Raw genomic sequence first — 18827 nt, forward strand, 5'->3', positions numbered from 1 at the left:
TTTTGCTTCATTTTTAAAAATTTAATATTTATTGTATTTTTTCCATTACCATTTAGTCCCCTTATACCCCACCTCCCCCCAGCCATCACCACACTGTTGTCCACATCCCTGAGTTCCTTTACCTTTTTGCTCAATCCTTCCACCCCCAACCCCTCTACCCCCCACCACTAGCTGTTATCTACTCTTCATCATTTTCTTTATCAGTAAAATGAGGATTAAAATAGTTATATTGTTGTGGCTACATAGCCGAGATTGAACACTCTGAAGCAGTGTATAAAGTAAGCAAAGGATTTTAATAATTGCCAGCAGTCGGGCAGAGACCCTGAGCTGGTCTCTAACAAAGTTCCGAGTGGAATGGGATTTTAGGGCGAGGTTTATATACAGGTTGTGTTTCTTTGTTTCTTCTTTGATGGGAAGCAGCCTTAGGAAGTGGGGGTTGGGCAGGACTTCAGGAATGTCTTGGCAGTAACAGGAACAGAAATTCGCAAGGCTATAAGGTTATCTCTAGCTTGCAGCTGCTGCCTTTTAGTTAGGTCGAATTCTTTGTAAACCAATTAATTTTGCAAAAAGGCTAGACACTTTATAAGACATAACTTTACAAGAGTTATAAACAAGTTACAAGCAAATGGAAGGTCATAGGGCTAAGCTGGGGTCTTTTAACTTGTAAATCACCGAGTGGCTGTAACATTCTTATTTTAAGGCTTTTTAGCAGGCCTTCGCTACTTCTTACAAAGAACATCTAAAGCCCCTACATATTTACATATTTAGCAGACCTCTGCAACTTTTTACAGGGAATATTTGGTGCCCCTACAATATCTTTTTGGATTGAAATCTGCATCTCTAGCTTGGATTGCTCTCTCGGGGTCCAATTTTATCTCATCTACTGTCTAATGAGTATATATCTGCAAACTCACACAATCTCTAACTTTATATATTCAAAAGGAAAAAATTGTTCTCCCTAAACCTATGCCTCCTAGATTTCTTATCTGTTCATTAACTGTAGCATTCTCCTCCTAGTCAACCTGACTTTAAAACTCTCGCCCTCTTTCCTTCTCACCCAGTCTTTTGCTACAAAAGAAAGGATATTCTCTACCGTATTCAGTCATTGTATGCCAAATTCTATCACTCCTTAGCTCCTTAACATTGTTGGAAGTTTTATAAAAGCTTGTCCCTCTGCTCCCTTGGTTCCATATTTATTGTTCTAGTTTAGTTCCTCCTTATTATCTCTTACAGGTCTATCACCTTATAAACTACTTAAGGATAGGAACTGTGCTTTGTTTACTTTTGTATCCTTTCACTATATCTGATCTAAAAGGCGGTTAATAAATATTTGTTGAATTGTGTTACTTATATTAAATTTCTCTGTGGGGGGGATTTAGAGACATTTCCCAAAAGATAAGGAACTTGAAGAAGGGTAAACTTTTAATGGCCTTAGAACATGGCTTAAAGATAATTATAAACTTGGTAGAAGGTTCTCCAGCAACAGGATTCTTACCCCAGCCCCCTCCTCCTGACTAAGGGATCCCCAAAAGGCAACAGTGTCAACCCTGGGTATTTTGGATTTATCCCTCTGAGATTCCTAGGTTCCTTTCATTACCTACTTTTTTGATCCTTCTTTTCCTCCTCATTTTCTGGATCTCAGAGAGTCCTAACTTTCTAGCTACCTTGTCACCTAAATCCAAGTGTGAATTCCATTCAAATGCTGAAGAATTTTCAAGTATTGATTGGGCTTCTAAAGATACACTTAACATGTTGATAAATATAACTGGTCCTGGTTAACTACCTAGAGGGCAGAGGACCTTATTGTCTTCTTTTTAGCATTTAAAATACATTTTAATGAGAACACTTTCTCACTGTCTTTAAATAAAAATGATTTGTACCTTTTTATTTGAAACTGCTCTGGCATTAGGACTTAATTGCTTCCTGGTTCATGGGTCTTGGATGCTGCTGCACTACTAACTCCCCAGTGCTCTTGAGGTAAAGTGGGAGCCATGTTCCCCTCTGTTGGAAGCCCTTGTGGCAACCTCAGGGGCTTGATTCTCATCAAATGTTTAACCACTTTCAGTTTTTACATTCACTGAAGGGAGGTTCTTGTAAACTTGATGAGGAGGAGCTTTTTGAATACAAGTATCTTTATTACATCTATTCCCCAATATGAATGTCTTTTTATACTTTTTATTCTGGTAACAATATGTAGTTCATGAGAGTGCTGAACATGGGTCCCCACCATATTTTTCATCACCTGCAGATGAAAGCTGAAACACTTTATCTGGAATTCTTGAATTGGTAAACCTGTGATGAATCTACTCTGTACAAATGAGAGACTGCACGCCCTTTGTCACAGTTTGTAGTTTGCCTGGGGGCCTCTGAACTATTAAGCACAAAATCCCAGACATTAGTGTGGTGAAAATTGTCTGTAGAGGCAGTGATTGCTAAATGTTGTCCAATCTGAACTTACCCTCTGACAGAAAGCTGAAAATTTCCTTTTAACTTTCAACTGGTAAACTGGGATGCTTCAGAGCCATCATATCTTTAGACATTAACTCTTGCTCTGCTCAGCCAATCTTCACCTCCCAGTCACATCCCCTTCCCTTGTGTCTATAACCTAAGTAATAACAAACATGTATTGAGCATTTAGTATGTACATAGTAATTTAAGTGGATTTCCTCATTTGAACCTCAAAACCATCTCAGATACTATTATTTCCTGGAAAAATTGAGGTCATATAAGCCTGCTGAAGGTCACAAGTACCAGAACTAGAACTCGAATCCAGGTGTGGTACGCAGATTTCTAAAATGGCTTCTAGTGATCCTGCCTCCTGGTGGTATTTATGTTCTTATGTAATCCCTATCCCTTGAGTGTGACTTGCTTCTGATTAATAGAATCAACAAAAATGAGAGGATATCATTTATGTGATTAGGTTACAAAGATCATGGCGTTCATCTCGCTAGCACACTCTATTGCCTTCTCAGCTTGCAAGCTTTGATGAAGCAAGCTGCCGTTTTGGAGAGTCCACATGACAAGGAACTGAGACCAGCCAATGGCCGATAAGGAACTGAGGCTCTCAGTCCAGCAGGCCAGGGGAAATTGAGTTTTGCCAACAATCATGTGAATGAGCTTGGAAGTGGATCCTTTTGTAGTCAGGCTGGTACTTTGATTGCATTGTGCAAGAAACCTTGAACCAGAGGATCCAATTAAGCCATACCAAGATTCCTGACCCACAGAAACTGTGTGATAATAAATGTTTTAAGCCACTAAATTTTGGGGCAGCTTGTTATGACGATAGACAATACATTAGGTGAATCTGATTGGCTCCAAAGATCATGTGCTTCACAACTTATTAGGTTGTTTTCCAGTACTCTACACTGTTTCCAGGTGCAGATTAACTTTCCATTCTTCAAAGGATGGTTTCTGCACCCCCTAGAAGAATCCTTGGTTCCATAAGAACTTTGTTTTTGTCTTTATTCTCAGTCAGTTCCTTAATCATGAAGTTTAATACCATTTTAGTGTCTTGCTTTTGTGGTTTAGGACAGCTGGGCTAAGTAGCTAGATAGTCCAACCTCCAGCAGCACAGAGAATGGCCATCGTCTTTATTTTTTTTAATTATATTTTATTAATTATGTGATTAAAGTTGTCCCAACTTTTCCCTCTTTACCCCCTCTCACCCAGCACCCAACTACCTCAGTCAATCCCCACACCATTATTTACGTGTATAAGTTCTTTGGCTACTCCATTTCCTATACTATACTTTACATCCCCATGGCTGTTCTGTAACTACCTATTTGTACTTCTTGTTTTTTTAAAAAAAATTTTATACCTATTTGTATTTGTTAATCCCCTCACCTCTTCACCCATTCCCCTACACCCCCTCCCATCTGGCAACCATCAAAACATTCTCTGTGTCCATGATTCTGTCTCTGTTCTTCTTGTTTGCTTAGTTTGTTTTTTAGATTTGATTGTTGATAGATATGTATTTTTTACCATTTTATTGTTCATAGTTTTGATTTTCTTTTCCTTAAATAAGTCCCTTTAACACTTGATATAATAATGGTTTGGTAATGATGAGCTCATTTAGTTTTTTCTTGTCTGGGAAGCTTTTTATGTGCCATTCAATTCTGAATGATAGCTTTGCTGGATAGAGCAATCTTGGCTGTAGGTCCCTGCCTTTCATGATTGAATATTTCTTGCCAAACCCATCTAGCTTGCAAAGTTTCTTTTGAGATATCAGCTGACAGTCTTATGGGAACTTCTCTGTAGGTAACTAACTTCTTTTCTTTTGCTGCTTTTAAGATTCTCTCTTTACCTTTAACCTTTGGCATTTTAATTATGATGTGTCTTAGCGTCTTTGCATCCATCTTGTTTGGAACTCTCTGTGCTTCCTGGACTTGCATGTCTATTTCCTTCACCAAATTAGGAAAGTTTTCTTTCATTATTTTTTTCAAATAGATTTCCAATCTCTTGCTCTTTCTCTTCTCCTTCTGACACCTCTATGATACAAATGTTGGAACCCTTGAAGTTGTCCCGGAGGCTGCTTACACTATCCTCTTTTTTAAATTCTTTTTTATTCTTGTTCTGATTGGTTGTTTTCTGTTTCCTTATGTTCCAAGTCATTGATTTGATCCTTGGCTTCATCCACTCTACTGTTGTTTCCCTGTAAATTGCTCTTTATTTCAATTAGTATATCCTTCATTTTTCTAGTGGATCATTTTACGCTATTGAGGCCCTTGCTAAGTTCCTTGAGCATCCTTATAATGAGTGTTTTGAACTCTGCATCCAATAAATTGCTTATCTCCATTTTGTCTAGTTCTTTTTTTGGAGTTTTGATCTGTTCTTTCATTTGGGCCATGTTTCTTTGTCTCCTCATTTTTGCAGCCTCTCTGTGTTTATTTCTGTGTATTAGGTAGAGCTGCTATTACTCCCTGTCTTGGTAGTGTGGCCTAATGTAATAGGTGTCCTATAGGTTCTAGTGGTACAGCCTCCCGTATCACCCAAGCTGGGTACTCAAAGTGCATTCTTTAGTGGGCTGAGTACACCCTGCTCTTGTAGTTGAGACTTTGTTACTGTTGGCAGATCAATGGGAGGGGTTCACCCAAGCCAGTGAGCTGCAAGGATTGGCTGTGACCACTGGCCACGGACCTCTGCACTTTGTGAAGTACAGCTGTGCAGGGGCAGGGTGCTCTAATATGGTCTGTAGCTGTCCACTGGATGTGTAAGCCCTGGTGTTTCCTGGGTGGTGCAGGCCAAGGTCAACCCCCCACCTGTGTTTTGCCTGGGACACTCTGCTGAACTATAAAGCATTCTGAGATGGCTGCTACTTGTGCTGGGCTTGGAGATTCTCGGGTGGAACCACGCTGTGAATCTAGGCTGGCTGCTGCTAGTGCTGTGCTTGGGGCCACTTAGCAAGAGGTAGAGGGGCTGGGGCCTCACTGAGGCTGGCTGTTGCTTGTTTGGAAGGATTTAGGAAGTTGTGAAGCAGGGGCCTGGACCAGCCATTTATATGGAAAAGTCACTGTTAACAGGTGTAAATTGGGTGGACAGAGCATCAGGGGATCTCCAGGACAGGGCAAAGAGTGTTAGCTAGATTGATGGAGTCTCAGATATGGAACCTTTCTGCTGTCTGCTGGCTCTATGGCTCTGTGTGGGGAGGGTTCAGAAAAGGGACAATGGCCTCTGCTTGCCTTGATGCCAGACACTTCACTTCCTCCCTGTATGCTGCTGCTGCCTTTCAAGCTGCTGCTCCAGCGCTGGAGCTTAGAGGGAATGAGTCTAAGGAAGTCCTTGTGTGAGTTATTTAAGAGGAACTGCTTGGGACTCCAGAAGTTCCTTCCACTGACTCAATTTCCACTTGCTTTGCAGTCAGAAGTTATGGGAACTTATTTTCTTTGCACTGGAACCCTGGGCTGGGGGGTGGTATGGGGGTGGGACTCCTTGCTCCTGAGATAGCCTTCCTGAATTTTTATCCACCACATGTGAATGTGGGACCAGCCCTTCCTGCATCTTCGTCCCTTCTACCAATCTGGATGGATGTAGCTTCTTTAACTGCATAATGGTCAGATTTCCATTCAACTTGATTTCTGATGGTTTTGAGTGATGGCTGTTCTATAATATTGTTGTAATTTTGATGTGGTTGTGTGAGGAGGTGAGCCATGTTTACATATGCCGGGCCATTGTCCTTAGGGTCAGGCATTTCTGTTGACTAGGCTGTCTGAGCGTCTTGCTTAAAGTCTTCCTCATGTATTGCTCCAAACTTGGATAAACACTGGAAAGATCGAGTCTTCTCCTTTTCTTCTTTAGGCTTCTAGTGTCACTTTCTCATAGTACCTATTCCAGTGAGAGGAATCATATTGTGGTTAGGTTTGCTTTTAGAAGGCAAGGACCCTGTTAGATTGAAAGATTCTTCCTGTCAATCCTTTGGGACCCAAAGCTTGCAAAGCCTGAAACCTTAGCTGGGCTACTGAGGTATTAAAAAGCACCTAGTCCGAAACCTGGCATCACATTAGAACCATCTGGTGAGCTTTAAAAAAAAAAAAAAAAAAAAGGAATGCCTTAGCTCCTCAGCTCTACCCCAAACAAGTTACATTGGAATTTTGGGGTGGCGAGGAGGAGTTGGACCTGTACATAATACAATATGTCTTCCTGTTTTCTGCTCTGGTCTTTTTCTCTTCCATCGCATGAGCATACATCTTCTTGCCAGAAGTCCCCAGCTTAAAAGCCTATCTTTCCTTCATCCTTCAATCAGTAGGTATTTTTGGATTGATTACTGTATACTTGGCTCTATTCAGACATCAGACATTGGAGACACAATGGCGAGCATGAAAAAAGGTCTAGATAACAACTGAGGTCTCCAGACTTTGTTTTTTTTTTTTTTGCCATTGTTGCTGATGAAAAACTTCCCTGCTGTGTGGTACGATCTTTTTAAATTATTACAGATAAGGGCTCCATCAGCTAAAGCATATACCCTTTAATGAAGTTCAATGGAAATTCTCAATGACAGAATCGGTTCTTGGGCGGAAGGCCGCCGAAGCGTGAGAAGACTGCTTAAATTTCCACTTCACACAGGTGGGGGGAAACCCCACCCCTTTTGGCTTTAAGCCTCATTAGTGGGCGGAGCTTCCTTCATTCTTGCACGTAGGAAAAGCGGGAGGGGGCGAGACTCCACCTCTTACGTGCTTGTGGGGGGGCGGGGTCGGTGGACTGGGCGTGAGTTGATTGGTCGGGAGGCAGGGCGCCACGGCACTCGCTCCGATCCCGGGTGGATTGGAGGGAGGGAGTCCCTGTTGCTCCTGCCTCCCAGCGATGGCGCCGTGGTGCCGCGCCCAGTCCCCCGCCTGCCGGCTGGTACTCACAGTTATCGGGAGCCCCCTCAGACGGTGAGAATTGGAGTGGATCCGAGGGAGGGGCAGAACGCTGCCTGCTACGGGGACCATGAAGAGCGGCCAGACTCTTCCAGCGTATAGCAGGAGTAGCCGCGGCACCTGCTGAAAGGGAAGAGAGTGCGGCGAAGCGGCGGAGTGGCGACTGAATCTCGCCGGCACCTCGAATATGTCGCTGCTCTGCGTGCGTGGTGAGTGCGCGGCCTGGGGGTAGGGTGGGGTGGGGTAGGGTAGGGCGGGGGTCTCTGAGAGGTCCCCCCCACGCTTCCAGTGGACGTCGGGTTACCACCCTTTCCAAACTTCATTTCCTGTCTGTCCTCGGTGGACAGTTATGTTAACTTTTTAATAAACATTTAAAGAGTTCTTCCCACTCTTGTTTTTCCTCACGCTCCTGTGAAGGGACTGTTACCTCTCCATTCCGGTGGCCATGTGATAGATAAGTGTTGTTGGCTGGCAGGCTCAGATCCTATTAAACAGACTCGCGCCCTTCTCTAGTGAGAGTGGACCGAGCATGGAGACCGAGGATAGTTGGGGTCTGTCAGTAGTGGGCAGTCTCCCATTATTTTCTTCCTCCTCTCGGCACCCGTAAAACTACAGTCGGCTTAGTGGCAGGTTCTTCTTTTTAAATCACTCTTTGAACACGTAGTGGGACAGCTGTCACATCCCTTCTTCCAGTGTATTTCTTGGCTTGCACCCCTCTATTGCTTGTCTATAGTCCCCTTCTCCTTCCCTGTACTGTAGGCTAATATTATTCTCATATTCGACTTGCAAAGGTATGTTGGCTTTTCTTCTTCCAGAACAGAACGTAAGAAGTGTGATTGATTGATTTGCTTAGCTTCTATCAGTAACTAAAGGGGAAGGGTGGTTATTGCTTTTGCACTGAGGACACTTGATCCATCTAAGAAGATATTTTAAGACAAGGGCTTTGGGGTTTAAGATGAGGCAAGGTGCATGGACTAAGCTCCAAGACGGTGGAGACTGTTTCTTACAGGTTTTTGTATTCCCCGTGCCTGACATAGTAGAAGCTCAATGATGGTTTTGAATGAATGCAAAGACTATGATTTTAGAGATTTTCTGAGTAGAAAAAAGCAAGATTTGGATTATCTGTTGAATTTGATCTTGGGAAATTCCAAGTTACATCCTTTCATACCTGTGTTGAGTATGATGGGATAAGGTGGCTTGATTGTGAGTGTGAGAATTTTATCTATAAGAGCCTTTCTTGGCTGAACCTTTTTTACTGGTAAGAGTTCATGTTTCTTTTGGCTCTGGATTAGAAGCACTATTTGTGATCTCTCTGATAAGTATTTTTCCCAGCTGCTGACCAATAGAACTGCTTTTCTATGCTCTCTTCCACTGTTCTGTTAAATCTGCATTAACCCAAAATAGACTTGGCTATTTCTGGGGATTATGGGAACAGAATTTTCTCTTTTCATGGTTGGTTTTTCATTAATGAGAATTTTGCTTTGCTTTTAGTAAGACATGTCTCTCAGCCCCTGGGAGTCTATTTATTCCTTCAAATCCCTGCTGTTTAGTAGCAGAATTTGGGAGAGGTTGGGTTTTGCAATGACTCTTGGACAGGTCCCCCCCACCCCCAATATTCTATTATATTTTTTAACCTAATACAAGACACATGAAAAATCTTAATTTGTTTCAAAAGGGATAATCTCCTTAGCCACACAAAACTGCAGAATACATCTTGTGTTTGTTACATATATGCCCACTTTTTGTTTTGCTAAGAAAGAGGTGTTTAATCATGTAACAATTCCTTTCCCACATAAGCATGCCACAATTGCCATGACAAGAACAGCTGCAGACCAGTAGCTGTGGAAGACTCTTGGACAGTTTAAATCTCTGCTGCCACACCATATTATAGAGCTAGTCCTTATGAAAAAGTCTTTAGGCAAGAGCAATATTAAATCAGAAATTCCTATTTAATTGAATTTAAAATCACTTCCAAGAAGGGGCTGCTGTTTTATTTGTTGTATATTTGGCAACATCCTTGTCTATAAATTTTGCTGTTTAGCTAACCTCTTAACCTTTTAATGTTCATTAGTCAAGTTTCTCTTCTTTTGAACCTGGGGGATTGGAGATCAGCAGGTGATTATCTTTTGAATGAGGATCCTGAAGATTATTAATTACTGAAACAGGCAGCTACCTTGTGTAGAAGTATTGATATTAAATCGCAAATTATTCATCCTGGGGAAACCTACAGAAAGGATCAAAATAATCGTTCTAAAATGAACTCCTTGCATTATATTTTGGCAGTTAGGAATGTTGTTCATATTCTGAAAGAAGCCTGTGTAATGATATTGTAGAACAGCTCAGTTTCTGTTCAGTTTGGGGTAGAATTGAATTAGAAACCTTTTTTGTAGTCAAAATTCAAGCAGTTTTTGATCTGAGGTAGAAACTGAAAAATTGATATTGATTTTAATCATCTTGAGCATCTCAATTAAGAAGTCAGTTTTGAAGATGGAGGCGTAGACAGACACGCTGCATCTCCCTCCACAACTAAGAAGGAATACAACTACCTCAAAACTAGAAACAACCAGAAGTTTCAGAAAATCGAACTGCATGGTAGTCCAGCAAACAAAGATATGAAGAAGAAATACTCAACTGGACAGGTAGGAGGGGCGGATTCGGGGTGGAGAAGATGCGGTGTGGTGGTGGCAGCAGTGGCAGGCTGGCAGAAAGTGCAGTCACACATTTTAAAGTCAGGAGGAACACCTGGGGAGTGCTCCCAGCTCCTCACTGGACCTTACAGCTCACGGTCCCAGCACTAGGGAAAATCAAGCCCCATTGCTTCTGACTGTGCAGACCAGTGGGGGTTGGAGCAGAGGCAGAAACTGCTGGTCTCTCAGCAGAGTCCGCTTGTTTAAAGGGCCCCCATGGTCCTAGAATGTCTGCAGACCTACTCTGGGAATGACAGCCAGGGCAGCAGCAAGAGGGGTGCCAGTCCAGTGCAGAAGTGGGAGAGGTGCCTGGAAAAGGAGCGAGTGCTGGGCAAGTGGCATTGTTCCTTCTCAGACCCCTTCCCCGCATACAGCACCACAACGTGGTGAAACAGGTCGCCCTGTACTGACAAATCCTTAAGACTCTGCCCCTTACAACGTAATAGGAACGACAGCTCTACCTGGGATACAGAGGCAAACAAACACAGGAGCCTGTCAGAATGAGGAGACAGAGAAGTATGACCCAAAAGGGGGAATGGATCAAGATTCCAGTGGGAGAACTAAGCGACGAGGAGACAGCCAACCTAACAGATGAGGAGATAGCCTAACAGACACAGAATTCAAAACACTGGTGATAAAGATGCTCACAGGCTTGACAGATATGCTTGAGCATGGCAAACACATAAGAGAAGAAGTGAAGGCTATGCTAAGTGAAACGAAGGAAAATTCACACAAAACCAATGGTGAAGGGAAGGAAACCAGAGTTCAAATCAATGATCTGGAACATAAGGAAGAAAAAAACAGTCAACCAGTGCAGAATGAGGAAACAAAAATTGAAAAAAATGAGGAAAACTTCCCAAATTTTGTGAAGGAAATGGACATACAGGTCTGGGAAGCACGGAGGGTCCCAGGTGAGCTGGACCCAGAGGGGACCACACCAGGACACATCATGATTGAGATGCCAAAGGTGAAAGATAAAGAGGGAGTCCTGGGGGCAGCAAGAGAGAGGCGGAGAGTTGCCTACAGGGAGGTGACTATAGGACTATCAGCTGATTTCTCAGAGGACACTTTGCAGGCAGGAAGGGACTGGCATGCAGTATTCAATGTGATGAAAGACAATCTGCAATCAGGATTACTATATTCAGCAAGGCTATCATTTGGAATGGAAGGGCAGATGAAGTGCTTCCCAGACAAGGTGAAGCTAAAGGAGTTCATCATCACCAAGGCATTATTATATGAAATGTCAAAGGGACTTAAGAAAAAGAAAATCAAAACTATGAACACTAAAATGACAACAAACTCACAACTATCAACAACTGAATCTAAAAAATAAAAATAAAATCCAACTAAGCAAACCAGAATAGGAACAGAATCATAGGTATGAGGATAATTTGGAGGGTTATCAGCTGAGAGGGGGGAGGGGGAGAAATGGGGATATGGTGCAGGGATTAAGAAGCATAATTGGTTGGTACAAAACAGACGGGAAAGTTAAGAATAATATAGGAAAGGGTGAAGCCAAAGAGCTTATATCCACGACCCATGGATATGATCTAAGGGGGATGGGATTAGTGGAGGGAAGGGGGTTACTGGGCAGAGGGGATCAAAGGGGAAAAAAACTGGAACTACTGTAACAACATAATCAATAAAATATACTTTAAAAAAAAGTCAGTTTCTTGATCTAATCCTTTAAATCACGGAGGTTAAGAGCTCTTAATATAAGTAATCTGACTCCAGTGCTCTTTTTTGGTTCTATATTTTTGCCTATTTTTATACAGATACTTTTACTTTGCTGTAGTACTAACTTGGTTCATTTCTGTCTCTGCACTGTCCTGAATTGTATTCCCCAAATAGTTTTCTTTCTGTATATTGTTATCAAAAATGTATTCTTCCTTTCTTAGCTTATAATCTACATTGTTAAAAATTTCCTCAATTCCTTAGTCATCTTTCCCTTCTACACTCTTTAAAATCTTTAATTTTTAAAAATTTATTTATTTACTAGAGAGGGGGAATGCAGGGAGAAAGAGAGGGAGAGAAAAGCAATATGTGAGAGATACATCTATTGGTTGCCTCTTGCACGCCCCCCCAACTGGGGACCTGGCCTGCAACACATGTGTGTGCCCTGACTGGGAATCGAATTGGTGACCTTTTGGTTCGGAGGCTGGCGCTCAATCCACTGAGCCACACCAGCCAGACATCTTTAAAATCTTAAAAACATAAATTACTTATGGTCTGAACAGTATCATTAAATTGGCGATGGATTGTAAACTGCCTGGAGCCTAGTCTTGTACTGTTATGCTTATGGTGACCCAGGCAAAGGTGATAATAGCGTTGGTCCCATAAGATCTGGTATTTTATGACCAGTGGAGGTATCTGATTGTAAGAGGTACATTGAGAAACTAGAATTTCTTCAGAGGAGAATATAGTAATTAGAATAATGGAGGGGGTAGAAGCCATTTGAAGAATTTAGTGGTTTAGTTTTGAGAAGATTTAAAAGGAAGATGATCATAATAGATGAAAATAGTTTTAAAAAACTGTTGTTTCAGAGGACAGAATTGGGACAAGTCAACCAATGATTGAAAATTATAGGAAATTAGAGACTGACTTAACGTAAGGAAAAAATTTCACAATTAGGGTTGTTCTTAACAAATGGGATGGATTGCTTATGAGGATTTTTTAACGTAGGATACTTTAAGCAGAATCTGAATGAGTGGTAAGAGTGTTCTAAAAGGGATGTCCATATGGAGTGGGAGGTTAGACTTGAAAAAAATTTAAAAACCACTCTTTTATAAAATTTGCTTAATTTTTTTGTAAATATTTGACACTGCTTTCCTCAGAATACTGATGTCTTTTTGCTCTCATTGGTGCCAGTACTACGTGAGCAACTGCAGTAAACTAAATCAAGAATTTTCTTTAACTTTGATGTCTTGGTGTTCTTGACTAAAATTGAGTCTTTCCATATTTTTTTGTGATTGCCACAGGGTTAATAATTGAATTATGGCTTTTCCTCCTCTAATTTGAACCAGACGTGATCACACTTGACTTGTAAAAAAATAAAAAACAAAAATTAGTTTTGGGGATTTGAAAGGCAAGAAATGCTAATATATATTGTTAATCATAGAAAATTGAGAAAATGCAGAAAAGTATAAAAAGGAAAATAAAAAAATAAAAATTATCTTCATCCTACCACCCTCTCAACACTATTGTTAACTTTTTTGTTCATTACTTTCATTGTTTTGTTTTTATTGTAAAGGTATATGCATGATAAGAAATTCAAGCACTTTAGGATATGAAGTAAGAGGAAAAAGTTTTCCTGTCCCTATTCCCTACTTTTACTCCCTACTGTTTACTGTTTCTTGCATATCCTAGAAATTTTCATTACATATGCACATATAGATACTAGAATTGGATGTATGTAATATTCAACTGTTAAAAAACTTGATATATTTGCCTATGAGATTATGTGAGCCTAAGTCATTCTTTTTAATGGCTGTGGAGTAATTCATTATGAGTATACATAATTTAATCAGTTTCATATTGATGAACATTCAGAATTTTTGTCATGTTCTATTATAAACAATGCTATAGTGAACATCCTTGCAAATAGTTTTGTTACTTTTGGAGATCTCCAATAAAATTTCCACCACATTTGTGTGTTTTCCTTGCATAATACACTTACCTGGATCCATTAGCAAACCAAATGCCTCAGCATCTCTCAGGTCAGCATTCTCTATTAGAGGTAGGTGTTTTCCCAATATGTAACGTTTTATACCTGTCAAAAAGATCAAAGACCTTGGCTCTTAAGTTTGATCTGTAATTTTCTTTCTTTTTTTTTAATAAGAGAAAGTTTAGAAAGTCACAGAGGTAGAAGTAAGCTGCAGAAGAAATTGAATTGTTATTTTCATGTACTTTTCTTTTTTATATTCTTTGTATTATTTTTCATATTGAAAATTTACTGTGTTTTAAGACAGAACAAAATAATGTCTCTAGTGATGAGAACTATACCAAGTTGATTAATGTTGTGACCTGCCCTTAGAAAAGCTTATTATAATTTATCATCACATAGCCATCTATTTAATTGAAAGGATACTATTGAGAAACTTTTAGAAGGTGAACTCTGATGGACTCTCAGGATACATATTGATTGTGGCTCAATTCTAGTCTGTGAGACCCCGAAGATACAGAGTTGACCCTTGAAAAATATGGGTTTGAACTACGCAGGTCCATATATATGCAGATTTTTTTCAATAAATATATTGGAACAATTTTTGAAGATGTGTGACAATTTGAAAGAACTTTCAGATGAACCTTATGATTGTCTTAATAACATTTTCTTTTTTCTAGCAAAGTTTATTGTATGGATATAATATATAATATATATGACATACAAAATATGTGTTATGTTATTGGTAAGGCTTCTGGTCAATGGTAGGCTTTAGTAGTTAAGTTTTTTGGGAGTTTAAGTTAAGTGTGGATTTTTGACTGTAGGAGTGGGTTCTAGTACCCCTAACCTCTGAGTTTTTCAGGCGTCATCTGTATTTTGACTTGCTGTCACTGTGGAAAGTAGGACTAGTAGTGATTTTAGAGTTTAGATTTTAGAGTCAAGTACTTCTCATTTTTCCCCCCAACATTATTGTCATCTGCCTCAGCTAACTCCTTGCTGCTGGGTTTACATCACATTACAGTCCCTGCCCATATAGGCAGATTTGCTGCTGGGTTCCTTTTGCTTAGCTGTGGCATCAGGAAGTTGATTGTACCTTGTCTGAGCCAGGCAGCAGTGAAGGGGGAAGCACCAATTTCCTTTGCCACAGATAGCTGTTGTCATAAATTATTCTCTTCTTTATAAGCAGTACATTCTCTAATTGCTTAGTTTCTAAAAGAGGGATTTCTGGAAGTTGCATGGTTTAGGCCAGTAGACTGAGTTTTTATTCTATTTTACCTGTGCTGTATTTCAGACTTTGCTATGTAGGTTTGTTTAAAGTTTGGGCTGTGTATCATTAGTAAATATTTGTTGAGTACTTTCTCTGTGCTTGTTTATCGAACATATCTACATAGTAGATAAAAGCCCAAGGAATCTAGATAGATTTTAAAACACCTCTTTCTAATATAAACCCAGAATCTATTAGGACTATTAGGTCTGACTTGGGATAAGCAGAATAAGTTAAGGTTCTGCTGGAGTGGGAAAATACTGCAGTGTTTTTTCTAATTTTTAAAGCAAGATTCTTTAATTTTGGGGAATGTTTTGTACATTCTAGTGGACTGTATTTTATTAAAGATCAGAGAAGGTTTGCTATTTGTATATTAAAATTTTTTATTGAATTAACTATATATGTACAGAAAAGTACATGTATCTTAAGTGTAAGGCTCACTGAATTATCACAAAGTGAATACATTTATGTGACTACCACCTAGGTCAAGAAATAGAGCACTGCTAACAACTCCAGAAGCCCACCTTTTCCTTCTCAGTCACTACGCCCTTCTGCTTTCCCAAAGGTTTCATTATCTGACCCCAGTTTTAAATTAACAAACTTCATTATTTTTTAAAAGCAGTTTTATGTTCACAGCAAAGTTGAGCATAAAATTTTGTGTGTTTTTGAACTTTTTAAAAATTAAGGTATGATTGACATATAGGAGTCCCCTCTTATCTGTGGGGATATGTTCTAAGACCCCCCCCCCCCCCCCGTGGATGCTTGAAATTACAGATAATACCAAACCCTACATATATTGTAAGTCCTCACTTAACATTATTGAAAAGTTCTTGGAAACTGTGACTTGAAGCAAAATGATGTATAACAAACCAATTTTACTATAGGATAATTGACATAAACAGAAGTTAAGGTCCTATGGCATATTTCTGGTCACAGAAGCATCACCAAACCTTTAAATAACCCCCCCCAACACTTCTAATATTAAATACTGAAATATATGTGAGCTATACATACATTTATGAAAAATTAATAAAAACAAGATGAATTTCCAATTTGCTTATTCCAGTTCAGGGTCATGAGTGATTAGAGCCTTTCCCAGTAGTTCAGGGTGCAAGGTGGGACTCTACCCGGGATAGGATGCCCTTCCATTGCAAGGTGCACTCACACCTACACCCACACCTCCTCTCAGGCTGGGACAATTTAGACACACTAACTCACTGCTAATGTGCACATTTTGGGGATGTGGGAGGAAACGGGAGTCCTTGTAGAAAACCCATGTAGACGTGGGGAGAATGTGCAAACTCCACACAGTGGCCCTGACTGGGAATAGATTTTTTTTAATGAAATGATGTTATTTGAGACCTGCCGTACTAAGTTTTTTCCCTTTATGTGCATACCTATGATAAATTTTAATTTATAAATTAGGTACAGTTAGAGATTAGCAATGATAACTTACAATAAAATAGGACAGCTGAAACAATATACCATCATAAAAGTTATGTGGTCTCTCTCTCTCTCTCTCTGATAACCAGTCTGATAACTGTGATGGCTACTAAGTAATTAATGGGCATGTAGTGTATATAGCATGGATACGCTGAACAAAGAGATGATTCACATCCCAAGTAGGATGAAGTGGGACAGTGGAGGAAACTTCATCATGCCACAGAATGGTGGGGAATTTAAAACTTATGAATTCTTTAGTTCTGGAATTTTCCATTTAATATTTTTTGACTACTGTTGATGGCAAGTAACTGAAACCTTGGAAAGCAAAACCAGGGATGAGGGGGACTACTATTTGAGCTTTTCATAAATGGAATTATAGAATACTTCTTTTGGGTGGGCTTCTTTTGCTTAACATTGTGCTTGTCAGATGCATCCACTTGGTGCATATAGCAGTAGTGTAGTTCACTGTAGTGCATATAGCATGCTGTGTAGTATTTTGCATGACTATACCACCATTTATTTAAATAACTTTGTTGGACGTTTGTTTTTTTCCACCTTGGATTATCATTTATCATAACACTCCAAATGTTCTTGTACTTGTGTATCTTTTGGTCCCACCTCATATATATTTCTGATGGATGTATCTATATCTAGGATTATGATTTCTGGGTCATTAGTTATGAATACGTTCAACTGTAGTGGGTAATATAAAAATTTTTCCAAAATTTATCAATTTATCCTCCTAGTACTGTATTTCTAATATTTATTTTTTTAAAAGGGAATGAATGGCTCTTAGTTCTCAGCTTTTGACCAGGTTATCAAACCACTTCTCAGACATTAGCACATATTTTTACATGCTAATCCTACAGGCTTGATAATATCTTTATTTTTTTAATGACCTGAAGAGATCTATATATTCAAAATGATTTCTCATACTTAAGACTAAAATTTGTGTCAATGATTTTGTTGAAAGAAGTACTGAGTTCATGTTTATTTTTATTTATTTATTTAAAAAATTTATTTATTTATTTATTTATTTATTTATAGAGAGAGGGCAAGGGAGGAAGAGAGCATTGCTTGCCTCTCATATGCCTCCAGCTGGGGGCCTGGCCCACAACCTAGGCACATTGAGCCAGAGACCTTTTGGCTTGCAGGCGCCCAGCTCACTGAACCACATAAGTCTTTATATTTATGATGCTGAACAAATATAGTAGCCTAGTCCCTCTCTGAATTTAGGAATATAATTTTTCTAAAGAGAGAGAATATTCATTCAACAAGTATTTATTAGCTCTATATATGTCAGGAACCATTAGGCACATTGACAATATAAAAATGAACAAGACATATATGGTCTGTCTTCACAGAGCTTACAGCAGGTAATACAGGCCTAATGAAGGTGAATTGAAAATATAGGAAAGTGCTAAAGTAAAATAAAGGACATAAACCAAAAGTCACTCAAAATCTCATCCTATGGTTTATATTTTGTTTAAAAAAATTTTTTTTATAATGGAGGATTTAAAACATATGAAATTAGATAGAACAGTATGATGAACTCACAGGTTCCTGTCATCCAGCTTCAATATTGATCAACTCTTTATTTCTTTCATAATACCATCCAGTCTTCCTCCTTTCTATATTATTTTGAAGCAGATCTATACAACATATCAGTTCATCTATAAATATTTCAGTATGTATCTCCCAAAGAAAAGGATTAAAAAAATAACCATAGCCCTAGCTGGGTAGCTGGGTTGGTTAGAGCATCATCCTGATATGCCAAGGTTGCAGGTTCGATCCCTGGTCAGGGCACATACAAAAATCAAACAATGAATACATAAATAAGTGGAAGAACAAATCAATGTCTCTCTCTTTCTCACCCCCCCACTGTCTTCCTCCCTTCTTTCATCCCTTCCCCCCTCTCTCTTAAAATCAATAAATAAAAATTAAAAAGCCTACAAAACTGATATCTCACTTTAGAAAATTTCTTAATTCCATTAAATAGCCAGTATTTGAATTTCCAGTTGGTTCAGAAATGTTAATAGTTTTTTTTCTTTTTCACAGTTTGAGTGTTTCAATCAGGACCAAAATAAGGTCCACACATCACTGTTGGTTGGTAGGTCTTTTATCTGTATTTAAAATTTTTTTATTGATTGATTTTAGAGAGAGGAAGGGAGATAAACACTGATTTGTTGTTCTACTTATTTATGCATTTATTGGTTAATTCCTTTTTTTAATTCTCACCTGAGGACATTGTTTTTTCATTACTTTTAGAAAGAGAGGAAGGTAGAGAGAGAAACGTCGGTGTGAGAAACATCCACGGGTTGTCTCACGTACACTCTCAGACTGGGGATTGTAGGCACCTGGATAGAAGATGTTATGCCTGGGGGATCTTGTATGCCTGGGGATTCTATGCGCCCAGA

The 18827-nt window shown here is 39.4% G+C and overlaps 1 protein-coding gene, 1 non-coding gene and 1 pseudogene across 5 annotated transcripts in view; 1 reads left to right on the forward strand and 2 right to left on the reverse strand.

Annotated features, from left to right (window-relative positions):
* Positions 1 to 1905: 1905 nt before the first annotated feature.
* On the reverse strand, positions 1906 to 2396 carry LOC150013348 (large ribosomal subunit protein uL30m pseudogene; annotated as a pseudogene).
* Positions 2397 to 7255: 4859 nt separating this feature from the next.
* The window catches only part of UNC13B (unc-13 homolog B), a 196960-nt gene continuing 185388 nt past the window's right edge, over positions 7256 to 18827 (forward strand). For all 4 annotated transcript variants that reach the window (XM_090274335.1, XM_090274337.1, XM_090274336.1 and 1 more), the window contains exon 1: positions 7256 to 7564. In XM_090274335.1, coding sequence (XP_090130461.1) covers positions 7543 to 7564 — 22 coding nt within the window. In that variant the 5' untranslated portion in view covers positions 7256 to 7542. The remainder of the gene's footprint in view (positions 7565 to 18827) is intronic.
* Positions 9070 to 9202, reverse strand: LOC150013350 (small nucleolar RNA SNORA41). The gene has a single exon (XR_016510995.1). It is a non-coding gene; the product is annotated as a small nucleolar RNA SNORA41 (small nucleolar RNA).

Source organism: Furipterus horrens, unplaced genomic scaffold (assembly GCF_987537825.1).
Source record: "Furipterus horrens unplaced genomic scaffold, mFurHor1.1.pri manual_scaffold_4, whole genome shotgun sequence".
NCBI classification, from domain to species: domain Eukaryota; kingdom Metazoa; phylum Chordata; class Mammalia; order Chiroptera; family Furipteridae; genus Furipterus; species Furipterus horrens.